Consider the following 18668-nt stretch of genomic DNA (forward strand, 5'->3'; position numbering starts at 1 on the left):
CACTGGTGTGTAGAAGGTGAAAGTGGTATCTCTCCATATGCGCAATTGGGGAAGGACACCGGATGACTCTAACGAAGCTGGGCAAAAGCTGACTTTTGCATTGAAACTAAATCCAGTGAATTAGGTCCTTCGCTGTTTCCAGGACGGCCCCACGGGCCAGATCTAAGCACCCTGCAGACCGGATCTAGCCCGTGGGCCTTGAGTTTGACACCCCTGCTCTAAGTGATGTTGCTATTGTTTAACTGCTAACTGCATAGTTAACTACTTAGTTGCTAATATCTAAGATACTCTGCAAAACCCCAAATCCATGATGGGGGAAGACATATCTCCCAAAGAGTGGGGAGGGATTTTATATAAATACAGTTTATGTACATACGTACATACATACACAGAGGGAGAGAACTTGTTCTTAAATCCAAGAATTGGCTTCTCCAAAATGTGAACAGATTATTTGCTGCGCATTTTCCATGAAAAATCTTAACATTAACTCTTTCTTTTTTAAGGCCACTGTTAACAATCTGACAAATCCTTACCTGAGTGAGATAGATTGTCTGCTTGAAGTTCTCAACTGGATTTACTACCTGAGGCAATTTAAAATGAAGCCCTGCCTGCTGAAGCATCTCATCATTACCTCCTGCATGATGCTGTCGGTGCAGGGAGAAATTACTCATATACGACCAATCTTCCTCCACAGAAACCTGAACTTAAAAAGAGTATATTCGTATGATTATAAGGACATGAGTAGCGCTCAGAAATGCATGCAGCACTTTTAAAATTGTACTTCAAAATCAGTATCTTATTTATTCATTCAAATAATATGATATCCTCACCTAAAACAAGGACTCTAAAATTACAGTATTTTTCAGAGTATAAGATGCACCTTTTTTCTTCCAAAAAAGAGGTCGAAAATCTGGATACATCTTATACACTGAATACAGCATTTTTGGCGTCCCAAAACCCCGCCCTCTTCACAAAAATGGGCGTACATAGGCTTTGGGAGGCCTGCAAAGTGCTCCTGGGAGCTGGGAAGGGCAAAAACGAGTGAAAAACGGGCCATTTTTTGCCCGTTTTTGCCCCCCCCCCCAGCCTCCAGGGGTACTCTAAACCTCCCAAAGCCTATGCATGCCCTTTTTTTGCAAAAAACAGGCTGTTTTTTAACTTTTTTTGCTGGTTTTTGCTCCTCCCATGAGCACTTTGCAGGCCTCTCCGAGTCTCTGCTGCCCCGTTTTTCACAAAAAATGAGGCATGCAGAGTGCAAAGAATTTTTAAATTTTACCTCTTCAAAATCTTAGTGCATCTTATACTCTGGTGCAAAATACGGTAATGCAAAACTCTTAAAAATTTGGGAGCCTGGAGGCAATAGCCCCAGGGCAACTCTTTTAAAAAAATAATAATAGTAAGTTACTGTAATTGCTTTAAATTGGGATAGCTCATTTATTTTTGTAAAGGTAAAATAAACCCATTGTTCTCAATATTGTATTTAGGTCCAGAAATCATAATTTATTTCTTTTGATCCAAGTTGTTCTAACTTTTTGATTTTATGAAAGAAATTTTTCCAAAGTAGCATTACTTTCTGAATTCTCCAAGGCACCTTGTTGGTTTTCAGATGAGCTAAGAATCATGCCACAACTACAGAAATCACTTTAAAGCACCATAACGTATCCTATATTCATTTAACAGGCTATTGGTTTAAACTGGAAAAATGAAAAGCGGACTTGTCAGTCCTCCTATGTTGGATTAGAACTGCCTCCAAGCATCCAGTTAGAGAAGCTTTAGAGCAGGGGTGTCAAACTCGATTTCACTGAGGTTGTGTTTGACCTCGGGGACCGGGGTGGGTATGGCCAGGTGTGGCCAGCTTGATGTCACTTGTGTCGGGGGCGTCTGTGGTGGCCTGAGCACTCTGCCAGTGAAAACGGGCTTCGGAGCTCCGTTTTCAGCTGCATGTCAGGTCTGCAGTCATATTCCTTTTAGGAATCTTTGGTCTGCCACACTCTCTTTCTTTACTATGCTGTTTCTTTAGTGGGGTAATTGGGAGGGGGAATAGTAAAGAGTAGAATGTGTTGTTGTCAAAATAAAACATTCCTTTCTAGAAGCCCAAGGTCATCTTTTGTCTCCGCACCTCTGCACCTGACTGGAACTAGATGGGTGGAAATGCCAGCGTGGCAGTGGAAGATTGGACCATGTGATGGACTTGTGGGTGTCGGGACAAGATCATGAACTTTCAACTGGGTGGGAACCCCAGGAAGCTTTCAGATTCGGGTTTTCCACAGTTTGTACCAACATGTCTCTCTTATTAAATTGGAACTTTGATGAAAGCTATGCCTTGAACTCTGATTTAATTCTGGATGATATTTGGAACGCTGACACTGTGACGACCTCCTGCCGCCCTCTGCCATTGAAAACAGAGCTGGGGGTGCAGCTCTGTTTTACTGGCAGAGGGCAGCAGAAGACCATCACACCTGAAAACGGAGCCGGGGAGGGTCGCACATGGCAGAAACACTGCAGGCCAGTCCTTTGCTGTTTCTAGGGTGGCCCCGCAGGCCACATCTAAGTAACCCATGGGCCAGATCCGGCCCTCAGGAGGCCTTTGGTTTGATACCCTGCTTTAGAGAATTTATGTTTCTTTTTGCTTTTGAGCTTACAAATTAACATAGGCATGCCTGACAAACAAAGAAATAAATACTATTTTAAGTCAGTAGCTTTGGCTTCTATGTAAAGCCTAGCATGTGCCCACACATCCTTCTACTGGAGAAATGGAGGAAACACCAGAGGTAAGGATTTTTTTTTCTTTAAAGTGAATTTGGTCATCTAGGTGTGGTGGAGCATAACTGAACACCATTTCAATGTGTTCATCTGAGCATTTAATATGCAGATGTTTTAAATATGCAAACTGCATCAGCAGGAGAAGAAAAGTAACTAAGAAATCTCAGCAGGTACTCAACTTATCATCACTACCATCTCCATCTGAGAATCCAAGGAAAATTTTAATTCTGAGTCTATTGAATCTCTCAGGGGGAGCCTGGAAACCCCGCAGAGCACTTCCCCGGGAAGGAGATTTGGGGGGGGGGGCACCCATGATGGCTTTTGTGCTGTGATGGTGGGTTGGAGGGAATCAAATACCTCCCTTGGGCCAAGAGGCCTGGTGAGTGGCAGCTGGCTCATCAGTATCGACTGAAGGCGGAGACCACATTGGTCAGAAGGGCTTCAGAAGAACAGCATATGGTGTGGTGGTAGCCACTTGAACAGCATGTGTAGAAAGCAAAGAGAAGACTACTTACTACACTATATATTTCCCAGGAAAATCATGTTAATGACGATAAAACCTAACAATGGCCCCAAGTACAAGTGCTCCTTAAATGGGGCAGGGATGCTAATAGCAATAGCAATAGCAGACTTATATACCACTTCATAGGGCTTTCAGCCCTCTCTAAGCGGTTTACAGAGTCAGCATATTGCCCCCAACAACAATCCGGGTCCTCATTTTACCCACCTCGGAAGGATGGAAGGCTGAGTCAACCCTGAGCCGGTGAGATTTGAACAGCCGAACTGCAGAACTGCAGTCAGCTGAAGTAGCCTGCAGTGCTGCATTTAACCACTGCGCCACCTCGGCTCTTGAATAAGAATCTCCCGATCCACTAGAAGCATGATAAACCCAAAACTATGAATTGGAATGTGGAATCTAAGAAGGCAAATGAGGTCCAGGCATCATGGCTTCAAAACCTAAGGAACTAGTTTGGACAAAACTCAGCAGCACTTTTTCGTGCAGCTGTTGATAAAAATAGGCTCGCCGGCATCTTCGTCCAATGATGGATATGGCAGAAGAAGAAGGAGAAGGAGAAGAAGAAGGAGAAGGAGAAGGAGAAGAAGAAGAAGAAGAAGAAGAAGAAGAAGAAGAAGAAGAAGAAGAAGAAGTAGTAGTAGTAGTAGTAGTAGTAGTAGTAGTAGTAGTAGTCTATTGAATCTATCTATATATTATTCAATCTCTGAATCTATTAGGTTTCCGAAGATCAAAGTCAGTGTTTCTCCATTTCAGCAGCTTTCAGGTGTGTGTACTTTAACTCCCAGAATTCCCCAAACAGCCAGCCACTTTGATCTAGCAAAAGCTGTTGAGAATTCTGAGTTGAAAATGTAGCAGCCTATTTTATGTGGTTTAATTTGAAGCACGGGATAAAAAGGGTGCTTGGTTCCACAATAAAAAAAGGTAAAGGTTCCCCTCGCACATATGCGGTAGTCATTCCCAACTCTAGCGGGCGGTGCTCATCTCCGTTTCAAAGCTGAAGAGCCAACGCTGTCCGAAGATGTCTCCGTGGTCATGTGGCTGGCAGGACTAAACGCTGAAGGCGTGTGGAGCGCTGTTACCTTCCCACCAAAGGGGGTCCCTATTTTTCTACTTGCATTTGTATATGCTTTCAAACTGCTAGGTTGGCAGAAGTTGGGACACGTAACAGGAGCTCACTCCGTTACCTGGTGCTAGGGATTTGAACCGCTCAACTGCCAAGCTTTCTGATTGACAAGCTCAGCATCTTAGCCACTGAGCCACCGCATCCCTTATTATTAAAATAAAATATTGGTTCCACAACATTTAATCTTATTCTTTGGACCTAAGATTGGACCAGATGGACCCTTGAGCTGATTCTCTAAGTGTTGCGTTACATTCACAAAATGGGCTAGAGAGTGAGAAAAGACAACTGGCTTTTACTTACCTGTACCAAGGTGCTAAAGGAAGGCCATGACTGAAAGCCATATTCAGAGGCAAACCGAGCCCTGGGATACAGGGTCCAGTCCCAGCAGTCATTCAAGTAATTGTAATAATGGGTATCTCCATAATGAGTATCATAAGGGTTACGAGCCAGCCAGCCTTCCTTGATTGACTCCAATCCGTTGGTAGGGCTTGAGGCAATAAAAGGACGGCTCTGATCTTCCTATATTGAACAAGATTTGACATAACAGAATAATTAGCAGCAAGAAACAAAAGAGATGCTATAAAAACTATCTAGGCAAATTGTAATTTGGAAAGTAAAAGCCAACAGTAGATTTTCATGGTGAATCGTGTTCTCTTTTCCCCAGAATATTAATTTCTATTATTTCTGGTTAGCTGAATGTCTCAATAAATATCAGATTCCTGGTATTGAATTTTCAGGTGCAAGAAACAGTTTCATAATGCAGCAAAGGGAGGCCATAAGATTCACAGAATTGTAGAGATGGAAGGGAAGTGGGGGACTTTGGTCCTCTGGTCCAACCTCCTGCTCAGTAGAATAATATAAATCAGGGGTGTCAAACTCAAGGTCCACAGGCTGGATCCGGCCCATGGGGTCCCTATTTTTCTACTTACATTTTTTACATGCTTTCAAACTACTAGGTTGGCAGAAGCTGGGACAAATAACAGGAGCTCACTCTGTTACATGGCACTAGCCATTGTGTCCCCCATTTGCATCCTATAATGTATCATAAACAGCTTCCTGGGATTTTTTTAGTCAGAATTCAGAAAAATTCAAAACAATCCCTGCACACATGTAGAACTGGCTTGCACAGCTTGTAACCAGATCCTTGACATTCCAATATGAAATGGCCATTGGCAGGGATGATGATTTTCCAGGATTTGTTGCCTACTTCAGATTTCAGAAAAGAGGAGGAGAGGGGAAAAAGAAAATACAAGGAAGAGAGGAAGAAAAGGTGAGAGATAAGACATCTGGTAATCCAAACAACATGGCAGCTGGGCAGGAATTGAATTAGGAGGTAGCCGGGCCTGGACCAGCCTGATATAGAAGGGGGGAAAACTAACTGTGTTCAAAACTAAGGATACATGGTCATGTATTGTTGTGAGCAATGCAATAAGGTCATCAAGCTTATGCATAACAAGGGTGATAAAAACAGCCTCCTCCTTCCAAACCAGAAGCATATCATTAGGTTTATTAGAGAAGTCAGACAAGATTCCTAAAAACACAAAGTTGTTCCGACAGAATCCGGGAGGCTAAACTAGGCCAAATAATCATCACCATTTTTAAGACAGATGGTAAACTTCCTCTTTACAGAATGATTTCATCTCCTATCTGTTTTTTACAAAATGTCTGAAGAAATACTATTACTATTAATGTAGTGTCATAATTAGTAAGTTAACCGTGTTCCAATACGAACAGACCACAGTTGCAAAATGAAAAAAGGAAGTATGCATCTCTGTGACGCAGGAGTTACAGAGTCCCTGAGAAAGATGAGGTATATTAGCTAAACGCAGGGTAAAAGGTATGTGTTGTGTTTCCTAATTTTGAGAAAAAATGTATGAACCCTTTTAAAACATTTATCAAGGCAAACACCAATATTGAAATTGGGACATTGGTCTTTTTCCCCCACTGAGCAAAACTCTTCTAACCTTCTACAATAGGCAATCAACAGAAGAAATCATTTTAATACATATCTTACAAAGCCAACACAAATTGTAAGGGGAAAGCAGAACACAAAAGGTTGTCAGCGCATTTTGAGAACATCAGGACTCAAAGGAAACAGATGTTTCCAGATTTCATCTAGTGCATCTTTAATGTTTGCAAAATTATTTAAAACAATCTACTCATTTCCAAACTCTGAAGGAAAGTCACCATTTATCAGAACACAAAACCAACTAAAATGTCAGCCCTTTTTAGATCTCATAAGAGGGAAAAAAAGGTGGTACTTACAGCAAAAACAATTTCTCGGATATTTTCGACATAAAGTGTCACATAATCTTGAAATAAAGATTCATCTGTGTCTTTGGAATGGAGAACCAATTGGTGGAAAGTGCAACTTCATTTTCATTGTTCCCGCTCCATAAAATGATGGACGGGTGATATTTCAGTCGCTTTACCTGGACAGAATAGAACTTCTTTCAAGTATTTGTAGAAAATTGCAAATTATTTATATCAGAAGTATTTGTATGAAAAAGCCTAAAGTCAAACCAAACAAAAGTAATACTTTGAAGACTGGCTTCTTTCAGATGAACTAAGATTGTAACTTCCAGTTGTAGAAAGTTAGCACCTACACCTCTCCTAGAAGAATGAAATATTCTAGGAAATATTAAAAAGGCAGAATATTATATTTCCCTGGATAAGAAAAGCAGAAACATGTTTTTAAAGACAAAGCAGTTCCCTGCAGCTCCCTGCCCCCAGCAGATATTTGGTGTACATTTTATCCACAAGACAAAAGTCCTCCAACTCCAGGGTGATGGGATTAAGACATGACCTCTCAGGACATAATAGGATTAGCCATCTACCCATCTAACAGCAGGGCTCACTGCATTGTGAAAACACCTGGGGACATTACATCAGCCCAAGGTTTCACCAAACTTGACTCAGACAAACATGACTCCTCATGGGAATCTGACTACAACCAATAGAATACACTTCTTGCACAGGAACAGGAAGCTCAAGGGCAAGGCCAAAGAGAGGGTATAAATACCTCTCTCTCTCCTCCAGCTGCCCGGGACCTAAAACCTATGTGGTCCTGTCCATCAAAAAAGCCATCTTTCCAACCAGCCTCCATGTTTCCAGTATCCTTCTCCCCACTTGGAACTGAATCCAGATGGACATTTCTTTCAACACAGTAATCAAAGCAAGCATGACCAAGGCTACCTTAAAAATCAAAGGACACAAATGGGGGGGGGGGGCTGACATACAGTGTACTCAGAAAGTGTTCAGACCCCCTTCACTTTTGTCAATTTTGTTACGCTGCAGCCTGATTCTATTGAGGCTTCTTATGCCAATGTGACATTTTAGGTTTTTTTCTTTTTAATAATTTTACAGACATTTCTAAAATTCTGTTTTCACTTTGTCATTAGGGAGTACTGAATGTAGATTAATGTGGGGGGGATCAATTTCAACAACAGTAGAATCAGGCTGCAACATAACAAAATGGACAAAAGTAAAAGGAGTCCGAATACTTTCTGAATGGACTGTAATTTTATCAAGTGTCCTAATGTATCTGGAAATGTAAAGGAACCTATTCTTCATATTCTGGGAGTGACTTTTGTTCTAAAGAGTTCAAGGAACAAGAATCTAGTCCCTTTGCACCAGCTCCTGTTTAAGTTTTTTTTTTAATTAAAATAATTACTAAGAAAATAATCAGATTAGAATTGCCCAATCGTGCCGTTATTTCTATTGAATCTGCTAGCTAGGCTTATCTCTGATTCAAATAAATAAATAGGGCATTTAATGTTGTGAAACTTTTATCAACAGAATGGAAAGTTCCAAAGTCACAGCCTGTTAAAGGAATAATCGAGTCATATCTTCTTCCACCAAGGCAAATTAATTCTACAAATACAAGCAACTATTCAGTGATGGAATTGGCTATAGGCCAGAGATGGTAATGATGAAAGTACCAGTTCTACCAGCTCAAAATTATACTGGCCCACTTTCAGTTTTTATAATCAGGTTATTAAATGATCAAGCATACAGTACAAGCTAATCAATCAACACTTTTCTATATGAAAGGCAATCTACAATTACGTTAACATATAAGTGTATTTCCTCTAAGGAAAGAAAGCACCCATTTTTTCCTTCCATAATCCAATCCATTAAATCCTCCCCCTCCTGTATCTCTCTTTCTCTCTCTCTCCCGTCACATCTTTTCTCTTTTTCCTCCTCCTTGGCCAAAATCCATATAAGATAACTAAGAGGTTTCCCTTGGCATCAGCGGAAGCTGTTAGAATGCTGTGTATGTGGAGAATATTCATCATATGACTAAAAAACGGTTAACAGGCCATAACATACTTTTGCTCCATGTGGAAATTAGGTTGGGAAGGGTTCCCCATTTCCCATGGAAGTTTTACGGAGATTTTAAGAATGTGACACATAGGATGAAGAGAGAGGCTGCATCCAATCACAGAACAAGAGTTATCTATCTCTGACATAACTTTCTGTGAATGAGTTTTAAAGAATGTTACTCTACTCTTTCAGTTACTCAATTTCATTTCATAGCTTGCCATGTGGACAGTTAACCATGTTAGATAGAAAGTTTGCATGTCACCCATTAACATTTTCCACACATTGTGGGAAGGAAGGGAACAGTGGATTAACAATAGAATTGGCCTACGTGGAGCAGGATAAACCTGTTGATAAACCTTCAACTGACATTAATACTTTGTGATAGTTTATTATAACCTTCATCCCCATGTAAAGAATACCATACCTGATGAGTAATTTCGGCTCTTACTGAGTCTAAGTAGTCTTGGTTGGTTGGATAAAGGGCACACGCAAACATAAAGTCTTGCCAAATCTAGAAAATTAAGAGGGGGGGGGGAATTGATGATCAATACACAACCAGCGTCTTTTTATAAAGGCAGAACATATATTATATCATATCACTGATTCCAAAATGTTATTTACAAAAAGTATTGGAGCAATAATATATCAAGGGCATACTAACTAGAGATTATGAAGACTGATGTCATAGATCTGGAGGGCACTGCATCAAGAAAGATTGGGTCAACCTTAACCTTAAGGGTTACTTTTTTAAAATAATGTTGTTGTTGTTATTAGTTGCAAAGTTGGGTCCGACCCATCATGACCCTATGGACAACATTCCTCCAGGCCTTCCTGTCCTCTACCATCCTCTGGGGTCCATTTAAGCTCATGCCTACTGCTTCGGTTACTCCATCCAGCCCCCTCATTCTCTGTCATCCCTTTCTTCTTTTGCCCTCAATCTTTCCCAGGATTAGGCTCTTCTCCAGTGAGTCCTTCCTTTTCGTTAGGTGGCCAAAGTATTTGAGTTTCATCTTCAGGATCTGGCCTTCTAAAGAGCAGTCAGGGTAATTTTAAAAGGATACACAGTCATCAAAATATTGTCTTCCTCCAAATCGTACTTAAAGCTAGGTTCCTGTCACATTTTCTTGAAAATATGCCTCTGAATCATGGCACGACAAAACCGCGCTCGACTAAAGCGCGCCTGATTAAACCGCGTCGCTGACGTCATCAACAGGGCGACAACAGCGAGCGCGGAGAAAGAAGGGCGCTTTAAATAGCGCTTTGAAAGCAAGCCGATTCAAGTTAAGGTAAGGGTTAGGTTTAGGGTTAGGGTTAGGTTAAGGGTTAGGGTTAGGGTTAGGGTTAGGTTAAGGGTTAGGATTAGGATTAGGTTTAGGTTTAGGGTTAGGTTAAGGGTTAGGTTTGGGGTTAGGTTTAGGATTAGGGTTAGGGTTAGGGTTAGGGTTAGGTTTAGGGTTAGGTTTAGGGGGGTTAGGTTTAGGTTTAGGGGTTAATTTTAGGTTTAGCGTTTACAGAGTGCTTCTGTCTCCGCGCTGTTGTCGCGCTGTGATGACGCGGTTTCGTCGAGCGCCATTTAGTCGAACGCGGTTTTGTGGTGGAACCCCTCTGAATATAGAGCTTGCACTCCAGCTTTGCAGTATATAAGATATAATAAAAGTACAATAAAGGTTTGTTGTAGCCCAACAAAATTGGATTAATTAGGGGATTCATTAGCATTATAAAGTGGAAAAAGCTACATAGAGTAATATAAAGTAATGATGAAAAAATGATGGCTTAATTGTTGTCAAACATCCTACAACCATCATAGTCTTTAGCCTGAATACAAAAAGGAAACATGGTTTTTTCCTCAACAAGCAATTGAGTAGAATACAGACATAAAGAGCACCAAAGATTTAATAGGTTATTTGTATTCTCTTCTATTCGTCTTAATTTAATTTGGCAGTTCGAGTCACACCAGGCTCAAGGTTGACTCAGCGTTCTATCTTTCCGAGGTCGGTCAAATGGGGACCCAGACTGTTGGAGGCAATATGCTGACTTTGTAAACTGCTTAGAGAGTGCTGTAAGGCATTGTGAAGCAGTATATAAGTCTAAGGGCTATTGCTATTAATATATCTCAAAAGTCAAAAGAACCATCATAGTGAGCATTTAGTAACAATACAGGTACCAACAAGACGGAAACTAAACAGGAAACATGAACAGTTCCTCATTCTCTTACTTCTGCATTTTTTTTACTCAGTTACTTTTGGTTTTATTTCTTTTGCATTTTCCAGAGTGGAGAGACTTATGAACTGTTGAAGTGTGCAATCTTTCCCACATGAGCGTAGATTCAGTTAACTAAAAGCACCAGGGGTTCTGTTTCTTCAGCATATTCACAAACTGCTGTACAGGAGAAAAGTAGACTGTTTAATCTGGCTAAGCATTCCTACACTGGTGCATTAGACACACAGTGCTAGATTTTAAATCTGTTCCAGTAGAATTCACCTTCCATCCTCCGGTTTAAGCTGTTACCTGTGGTTTTACTACAGGAATGGACAACTATTGTGCAGCCAAAGGCTACACTTAATTTAGAGAATACAGAATACAGAATTACAGAGTTGGAAGGTCTTCTAGTCCAACCCACTGCCTAGGCAGGAAACCCTACACCTCTGGTTATCCAATCTCTTCTTAAAAACATCCAGTGTTGGAGCATTCACAACTTCTGGATGCAAGTTGTTCCACTGATTAATTGTTCTATCAGAAAATTTCTCCTTAGTTCTAGGTTGCTTCTTTCCTTGATTTCCACCCATTACTTCTTGTCCTGCCTTCAAGTACTTTGGAGAATAGCTTGACTCCCTCTTCTTTGTGGCAGCCCCTGAGATATCGAAACACTGTTATCATGTCTCCCCTGGTCCTTCTTTTCATGAAGCTGAATATACCCAATTCCAGCAACCGTTCTTTATATGTTTTAGCCTCCAGTCCCCTTTGTTGCTTTTCTCTGCACTCTTTCTAGAGTCTCCACATCTTTTTTACATCGTGGCAACCAAAACTGGATGCAGTATATTTGGGTTACTATATAATATTTGGGCTACTACATTTGAAGTCAGTTGCTGCTAACAAATTGGTGGTTTGGGGGATTTACCATGATTCCTAGTTCATCACAGATCTCATAGAATTCATCTTGCTCATACAGGCCTCCTCCCCAAACTCGAAGTATATTCATATTGGCATCAACTGTTGACTGCAATAAGAGCCGTAACCTATCAAAAAGAAGCGAGAGTTCAATCTCACTGAGCCGCAAATGCTACCCTGTAGAAAAACATAAGGAAGTAGCAAATATTTCAATTGAAAGCATGCACATAATTCAATGGTGACCTTGCTTTTTATATTTGGGCACTGAATTATTTTCCCTGAGCAGCACGGAACTGAAGGAAAGAAACTTGGCTATCATATTTTCTGGATTGTCCCAAAGATGCTACCAATCTAACATTTTCAAAAGGCAACTTGACTTTGTTTTTCTTTGAAGATGTTTTGCTTCTCATCCAAGAAGCTTCTTCAATTCTGAACTCAAAAACTGAAGAAGAACTGAAGAAGCTTCTTGAATGAGAGGCAAAACATCTTCAAAGTTGCCTTTTGAAAAAGCACTTTTGTTACAACTATGCTCTGAATGACTCAGATCTCCACAGACATATTTTCTTGCTGTTGCCATAGACTAATAATAAAATTAACCTTTGCAAGCTGCTATTTTCATTCCTCTTTCAAAGAGTAGCATTAAAATTGGGGGGGGGGGGTAACCTATTGCTTAATTCCCAGTACTTTCAAAAGATCTTTTGTTTAATGTGCTCCTTCTCCTTTAAGAACTCTGTAATATATTTTATTTCTAGAACGGCAGAATTACTTATCTTCCATTGGAAAGAAATATTAACATTTCCACACAACTGTTTCGAAACTGTTTCAAAATTCTCCAACCTTCAATCAAGTAGAAGCCTCTATAGACAAATTTCCTACAGCGAACATCTAAAAAACATTTGTTCAAACTCACATTTTCGAGTTCACTTTGTCAGGAAAAGAATCAGCCGGAATCCAGTTAGAGCCTTTCATAAAAATGGGCCGTCCATTTATTCTGAAATAAAAACTCAAACCAGGTGAATCAGGAATAGGTTCCTCTATCAGTTCTACTGTCCGAAAATAAACCTGAGGAAAATGAAAATTTGTACATATTTGAGAAAAATCTTTACATTAAAGATGTATGATTTGGATATTCTCCTCCCCAAAACCACCATGTGAAATATATTGTAACCTTATTGCAATAATTCTTAAAATAAGAAAGACACGAGGTTGGATTAAATTGGAATCCATTGGAAATGGAACCTAAAACTAGACACTGCTAGAGAATTCTAAGATTTCTGCTTGAATCCCAATTCTTTTTCAACAAAAAAATATGTTTTTGCTATGAACACCCATGCAGTTTGTTTACAGTGTAATTTGTGGTAATGTAATGTAAATTCAGGGTAATTTAATGAATCAACTAACTAAAGAAAGTATTTACTATAATCAGACTGCATACACAGAGAAACTACAGAAATCTTAGGACAGATTTAAAAGGATCACAATTTTTTTTCTCCAGACACTGTTTCTGATTCAAATTACAATTAAAGGGGGGGGGGGGAGAGAAACAGTTCAGCTATGTAAAAAAGAACCTAAAGTTTTTGTTGGCAACTTTAAAGGAGCAGCTGGGTAAATTTGATATTATCCCAATTCATTATACAGTGAGTTTCTGAATTACAGCCTTCTGCAAGAGCCTTTTCCTTCCAGGTGGGTTGATCTACCATTCCCATAATACCCAGCCGGCATAGCCATTGGCTGTATGTGATGAGAATGAATGTCCAATGTATCAGGAGGGCAATGGCTTGAAAAGGAAACTTAATTTGGGGGAGACTGTTCCCTACAGCTACGACCCATCCCCAAAGTCTAACCATTCAATAATAAAGACCCAAACACACACATAGTAACAAAAGTATTACTTCTCTATTGTAGAAATAAATCACTCCATGATGACAAGATGCTGCCAATCAGAACAGCAATAGTGAAACAATCATTTTATAATATTTTTAATCATCTGTCCTTGCTTTTCCAGTAATATTATTGCACAAACTGGCAATAAATAACACCAAAGAACATTAAATGTAAAAAATAATATCATGAGACCATTTCTAGAGATATTCCAGTAGTTGCATGCAATGTTTTCAAAGACCACATTCTTAGTGGGTAACCTGGTGTTTAGTTTAATGAAAAGAAGAACTGAGGGTGACATGATAGCAGTGTTCCAATATCTCAGGGGCTGCCACAAAGAAGAGGGAGTCAAGAAGCAACGGGTGGAAACTAATTAAGGAGAGAAGCAACCTAGAACTAAGAAGGAATTTCCTGACAGTTAGAACAATTAATAGGTAGAACAATTTGTCTCCAGAAGTTGTGAATGCTCCAACACAGGATGTTTTAAAGAAGAGATTGGACAACCATTTTCCTGAAGTGGTAATAGGGTTTCCTGCCTGAGCAGGGGGTTGGACTAGAAGACCTCCAAGGTTCCTTCCGACTCTGTTATTCTGTTATAAGCAGCCTTCCACCATTTCTTTATGCCCCACAGAGGCATTCAAGAGACCTGCATGATTTTTTCACTGACCAAGTTATTAGCCTCATCAAATGTTCTGCAAGAAGCAAAGTGATGAATTTCCAGAACCCCCCAAAATGTCAGATCTTGCACCAGGAAGAAGAAATCCATTTGCTTTCTCCTTCCTTTCAAGGACTCTGCTGATATTGATAGACAGATGGGGAATCTAAGATCAAATGTAGCCATCAATTCACAACCTTATCCTTAACACAGGTAGGCTGCAAAATGAAAATATTAAAATAGACACAAATATTTAAGCAACACCGGACAATATGTTAATGTGTGTATCATTGAGAAAGGGTGGGGTCGGGGGTACAGTTCAGACTCTACTCATCCACTTCAACATTATACGTGCCAAAATCTTGCAAGATGTAGTAATTCTTTGATTATTAATATAGTGCAATCTATGAGTCAAGTCACAAAGGCTATGAAAGAAACAATTGTATGTCATATGTATTGCTAAGAAGAAGATCTCACATACCTTCCAATGTTTTATGATCTTGTATTCTTCCTGCATTACGAACATTGCTGTCATGTTGTATCCAGGCTGATTTCCATGTCCAGATGGCCACCAAAGTTCCACTGGCACACTCTTTATAAACCCACCCCAGGCAAAGAAAGAAATATGTTATGATGAAAACCTGAACAGAACTTCATTTAACGCATAGAGCAGTGTTTTTCAACCTTGGCAACTTGAAGATGTCTGGACTTCAACTCCCAGAATTCCCCAGCCAGCGAATGCTGGCTGGGGAATTCTGGGAGTTGAAGTCCGGACATCTTCAAGTTGCCAAGGTTGAGAAACACTGGCATAAAGGACTGCTCCTTGAACAAACAGCACCCTTAAATATTCCTTGAATCATAGACTAAGAGCTAACAATATGACAAAGCAACTCTTCCAGACAACCCAATTATCTGTGCTAGAGATTAGTGATATAAGAATTCCATTTTAGTCAGATTTCATATACTAAAAAACTATTGCTTTACATCCATTTAAATATCTATCTATGGCTGCGTGTGGGTATGTTCCAGAATAACTCTGGAACACCTCAAGCAATTCCAACCAACTTGGTACACAGATGACTTACTCTCTGGAAACAAATACTGTGGGGGTAAGACACTCTTAACACCCCTTGGGGGGGTGTTATATTAAGATACAGCCTGTTGTGCCTTAAAATGGCTTCTACTATACTGCTTTAAAATGGCTTCTACTGTACAGCACAATGGAATTGCCATGGTAACAGCTCAGGGGTGGGTTTCTCGCCCCGTTCCAACCGGATCGGTTGGAACGAGGCCGGCGGCGTCCTCACGCACGCACGCGGCGCGCGCATGCGTATTAGCGTCTGCGCGATGCTCCAGCTGCTCCTGGAGGATCGCGCAGGTGTTCTGCGCATGCGTGGAAAGCGCGAAATTCAAAAAAAACGGGTAAGGAGCGGGCGCGGGTGTGCGGGCGCGCGCGGGCGCGGGGGGGGGGCTTCGCCGTTCCCGGAAGTTACTTACTTCCGGGTTCGGCGACCAACCGGATCGCAGGGACCGGTGCGAACCGGTTGAAACCCAGCCCTGTAACAGCTTCACAGTACTCCACAAGGGGGCTCCCTCTGGTAAGGGGGGAAATCCAACATTAGAAATTACACTTGGTCCGGACATTTGTGAATATCTAATACAGGATTGGGGTAACAGATACCCAGGCAACACAGGGTTAACAGCTAGTTACATATAAAAAAAGGTACAAGACCATAATCTAAAACACATGCTCATGATCAGTTCAAAATTTCCTCCATCAAAATCTTACATGATCAGTGACCATTATTTACTTCCATTTTAGAAAATGAAATCCAAGTCAACATACAGAGCAGATATTATCTTTACAAGGCATAGAATGTTCATTGTAGCATTCAGAACCTATTTCAAATATTCTAAGAGTTACAAAGTGATTAGCCTCATTAAACCAATCCAAAAAATGATTTGTGAGGCAAAGGAAGAAACTCAGTGTCAGTGTATATGCCCAGTACAAGTCAACCTGACACCACTTAATAACTGTTTCCTGCATTCCTTAAAATAAATAATCAGATGTGGGTATAGTTGGCACCTCTAACAGTATGCTTTCTCGGTATAAAGCAGAGTGAAAAAATCCCTATTCTACAGCAACAAAAACATTGCCCAAAAATGCTTGCCTTAAACTAGGTCAGGGGTGTCAAACAAGATTTCATTGAGGGCCGCATCAGGGTTGTGTTTGACCTTGAGAGGGGTGAGGGGGGCGTGGTCAGTTTGATGTCACTCATGTGATCAAATGCCACTTCAGCTGACGGCTAGATCAGCAGTTCAGCGGTTCAAATCTCACCGGCTCAGGGCTGACTCAGCCTTCCATCCTTCCGAGGTGGGTGAAATGAGGACCCGGATTATTGGGGGCGATATGCTGACTCTGTAAACTGCTTAGAGAGGGCTGAAAGCCCTATGAAGCGGTATATAAGTCTAACTGCTATTGCTATTGCTATTTGCTAGTAGTTTGTTTTGCTAGAACTCTACGAAAACAGAGCCCGGGAGGATAGTGTGCAGCCCTCACGAGCTCCATTTTCACTGGCAGAGGGCTGCAGGAGGCTGTCGCAGTCGAAAACGGAGTTCGGGAGGGCCACATATGGCCTTCATGAGTTCCATTTTTGCTGGCAGACTCACCGCAGGCTGGTCCTTCGCTGTTTCCAGGGGCCAGATCTAACCACCCCTTGGGCTGCATCTGGGCCGCGGGCCTTGAATTTGATACCTGTGAACTAGGTGATCAGTGCAGCCAGCTGACCTGTGATAAAAAATCTCTGAAGGTGGCATTAGGACCAGTCATAAACTATTGTCTGCTAGCAAATGATTCACTGAGTACCAATTGTTGACTACCTGCTGCTAAAGGCAACAGAAACAAATAAACTGATATAGGGTCCACTGGGAGATGAGGGAAAAAAGCTTATTGCTTTCATGTTTCTTCCAGCAACTCTTAAACCTGAGCTAGTCTCAGGGAGTAAGTTCCTTTTCAAGTACTGTAATAGCATTTAAGCCCAGTTTAATTGTCTCTTTTTTGATCACCTGGCACTATGAATAATACGCTCCATGCTGAGGATCTGGAAATGTATATTAGTATCAAAGAAGAATGCACCCAAACATCATACATGTTTTTCTTCCTCCGCTGCTCCATCCTGCCTCAACAGTTGCCATCTGGAATAATTTTAGAATGGTGACGTAGGGTTCAGAGAATTTGAAGGAGGAATATGATAGGGATAGGTTGGTATTCGTTAAGGTGCCAGCCTAGGTAGCAGGAGACTGCGAATTCTAGGCCTCCCTTAGGTATGAAAGCCAGCCAGGTGACTTTGGACCAGTTATTCTCTCTCAGCCCAACCCATATTTGCTATAATAATAGTGGAAAAAGGAAATTGTGTGTTGTCCCGATTGTAATTGGAGCCTTTGGAGCAATACCCAAAGGGCTACCTCGCTATTTGGAAATTTTAAATTTATCAGACTTGAACATTCTGATTCTACAAAAAAACCACTGTACTTGGAACAGCTTATATCCTTCGACGTTACCTTAACAGTTCCTAGGTCCTTGGTTAGGACTTGAACTGTTGAGCTACCAACCAGCCCCAAAGGCTGTGAATCTCACCAAAGATTAACCAAATAATAATAATAATAATAATAACAACATCAACAACCTTGACATCACTCGTGTCCGGGGTACCTGTGGTGGCCTTAGCGCTCTGCTGGTGAAAACAAGCTCCTGAGCTCTGTTTTCACTGGCAGAGGCATTGCGGACTGGTCCTTTGCTGTTTCTAGGGTGGCTCCACAGACCAGATCAAAGTAGCCCATGGGTCAGATCCGGCCCCCAGGCCTTGAGTTTGATACCCCTGATCTAGATTTTTGGTCAAACTATATTATACCAGGCAACGTCTAAAGCGTTTCCATGACTACTATCAACTTGAAGAGCGGGGAAAAATGTCATGCATACTTTGGCAAGAGTAAAAGTCTCATATTTCTGTACTGGGATGTGAATGCGCATGTCCTGAACCCTGCCATAACATCCTGTTGGAGAATGTGATTAATGACCTCAACCAGAGGGGAGGGGACACAGGGGTAAAGTTCAGATGCCATTAAGTGGATTCAGTTTTGGCTCCACAGAGGTCCGTGCCAAGATGTTAGTCCTAATAAATGAATGGGGGTTTTTTGAACCTTGTCTCGAGGCTCGTAAATTAATTAGGCCAATTCTTACTACAACTATGTTGCTTATATCTTTCAATTTATAGTTTTTATTAGTTTCCTAATAC

General features: G+C 41.0%; 1 protein-coding gene across 1 annotated transcript in view; it reads right to left on the bottom strand.

Annotated features, from left to right (window-relative positions):
• The window catches only part of MANBA (mannosidase beta), a 64400-nt gene that overhangs the window by 13984 nt on the left and 31748 nt on the right, over nt 1–18668 (bottom strand). The window contains 8 exon segments of the mRNA XM_032224213.1: nt 534–698; nt 4704–4922; nt 6669–6718; nt 6721–6835; nt 9154–9240; nt 11848–11965; nt 12748–12899; nt 14855–14965. Coding sequence (XP_032080104.1) covers nt 534–698; nt 4704–4922; nt 6669–6718; nt 6721–6835; nt 9154–9240; nt 11848–11965; nt 12748–12899; nt 14855–14965 — 1017 coding nt within the window.

The sequence above is a fragment of the Thamnophis elegans genome, chromosome 9, assembly GCF_009769535.1.
Source record: "Thamnophis elegans isolate rThaEle1 chromosome 9, rThaEle1.pri, whole genome shotgun sequence".
NCBI lineage: Eukaryota > Metazoa > Chordata > Lepidosauria > Squamata > Colubridae > Thamnophis > Thamnophis elegans.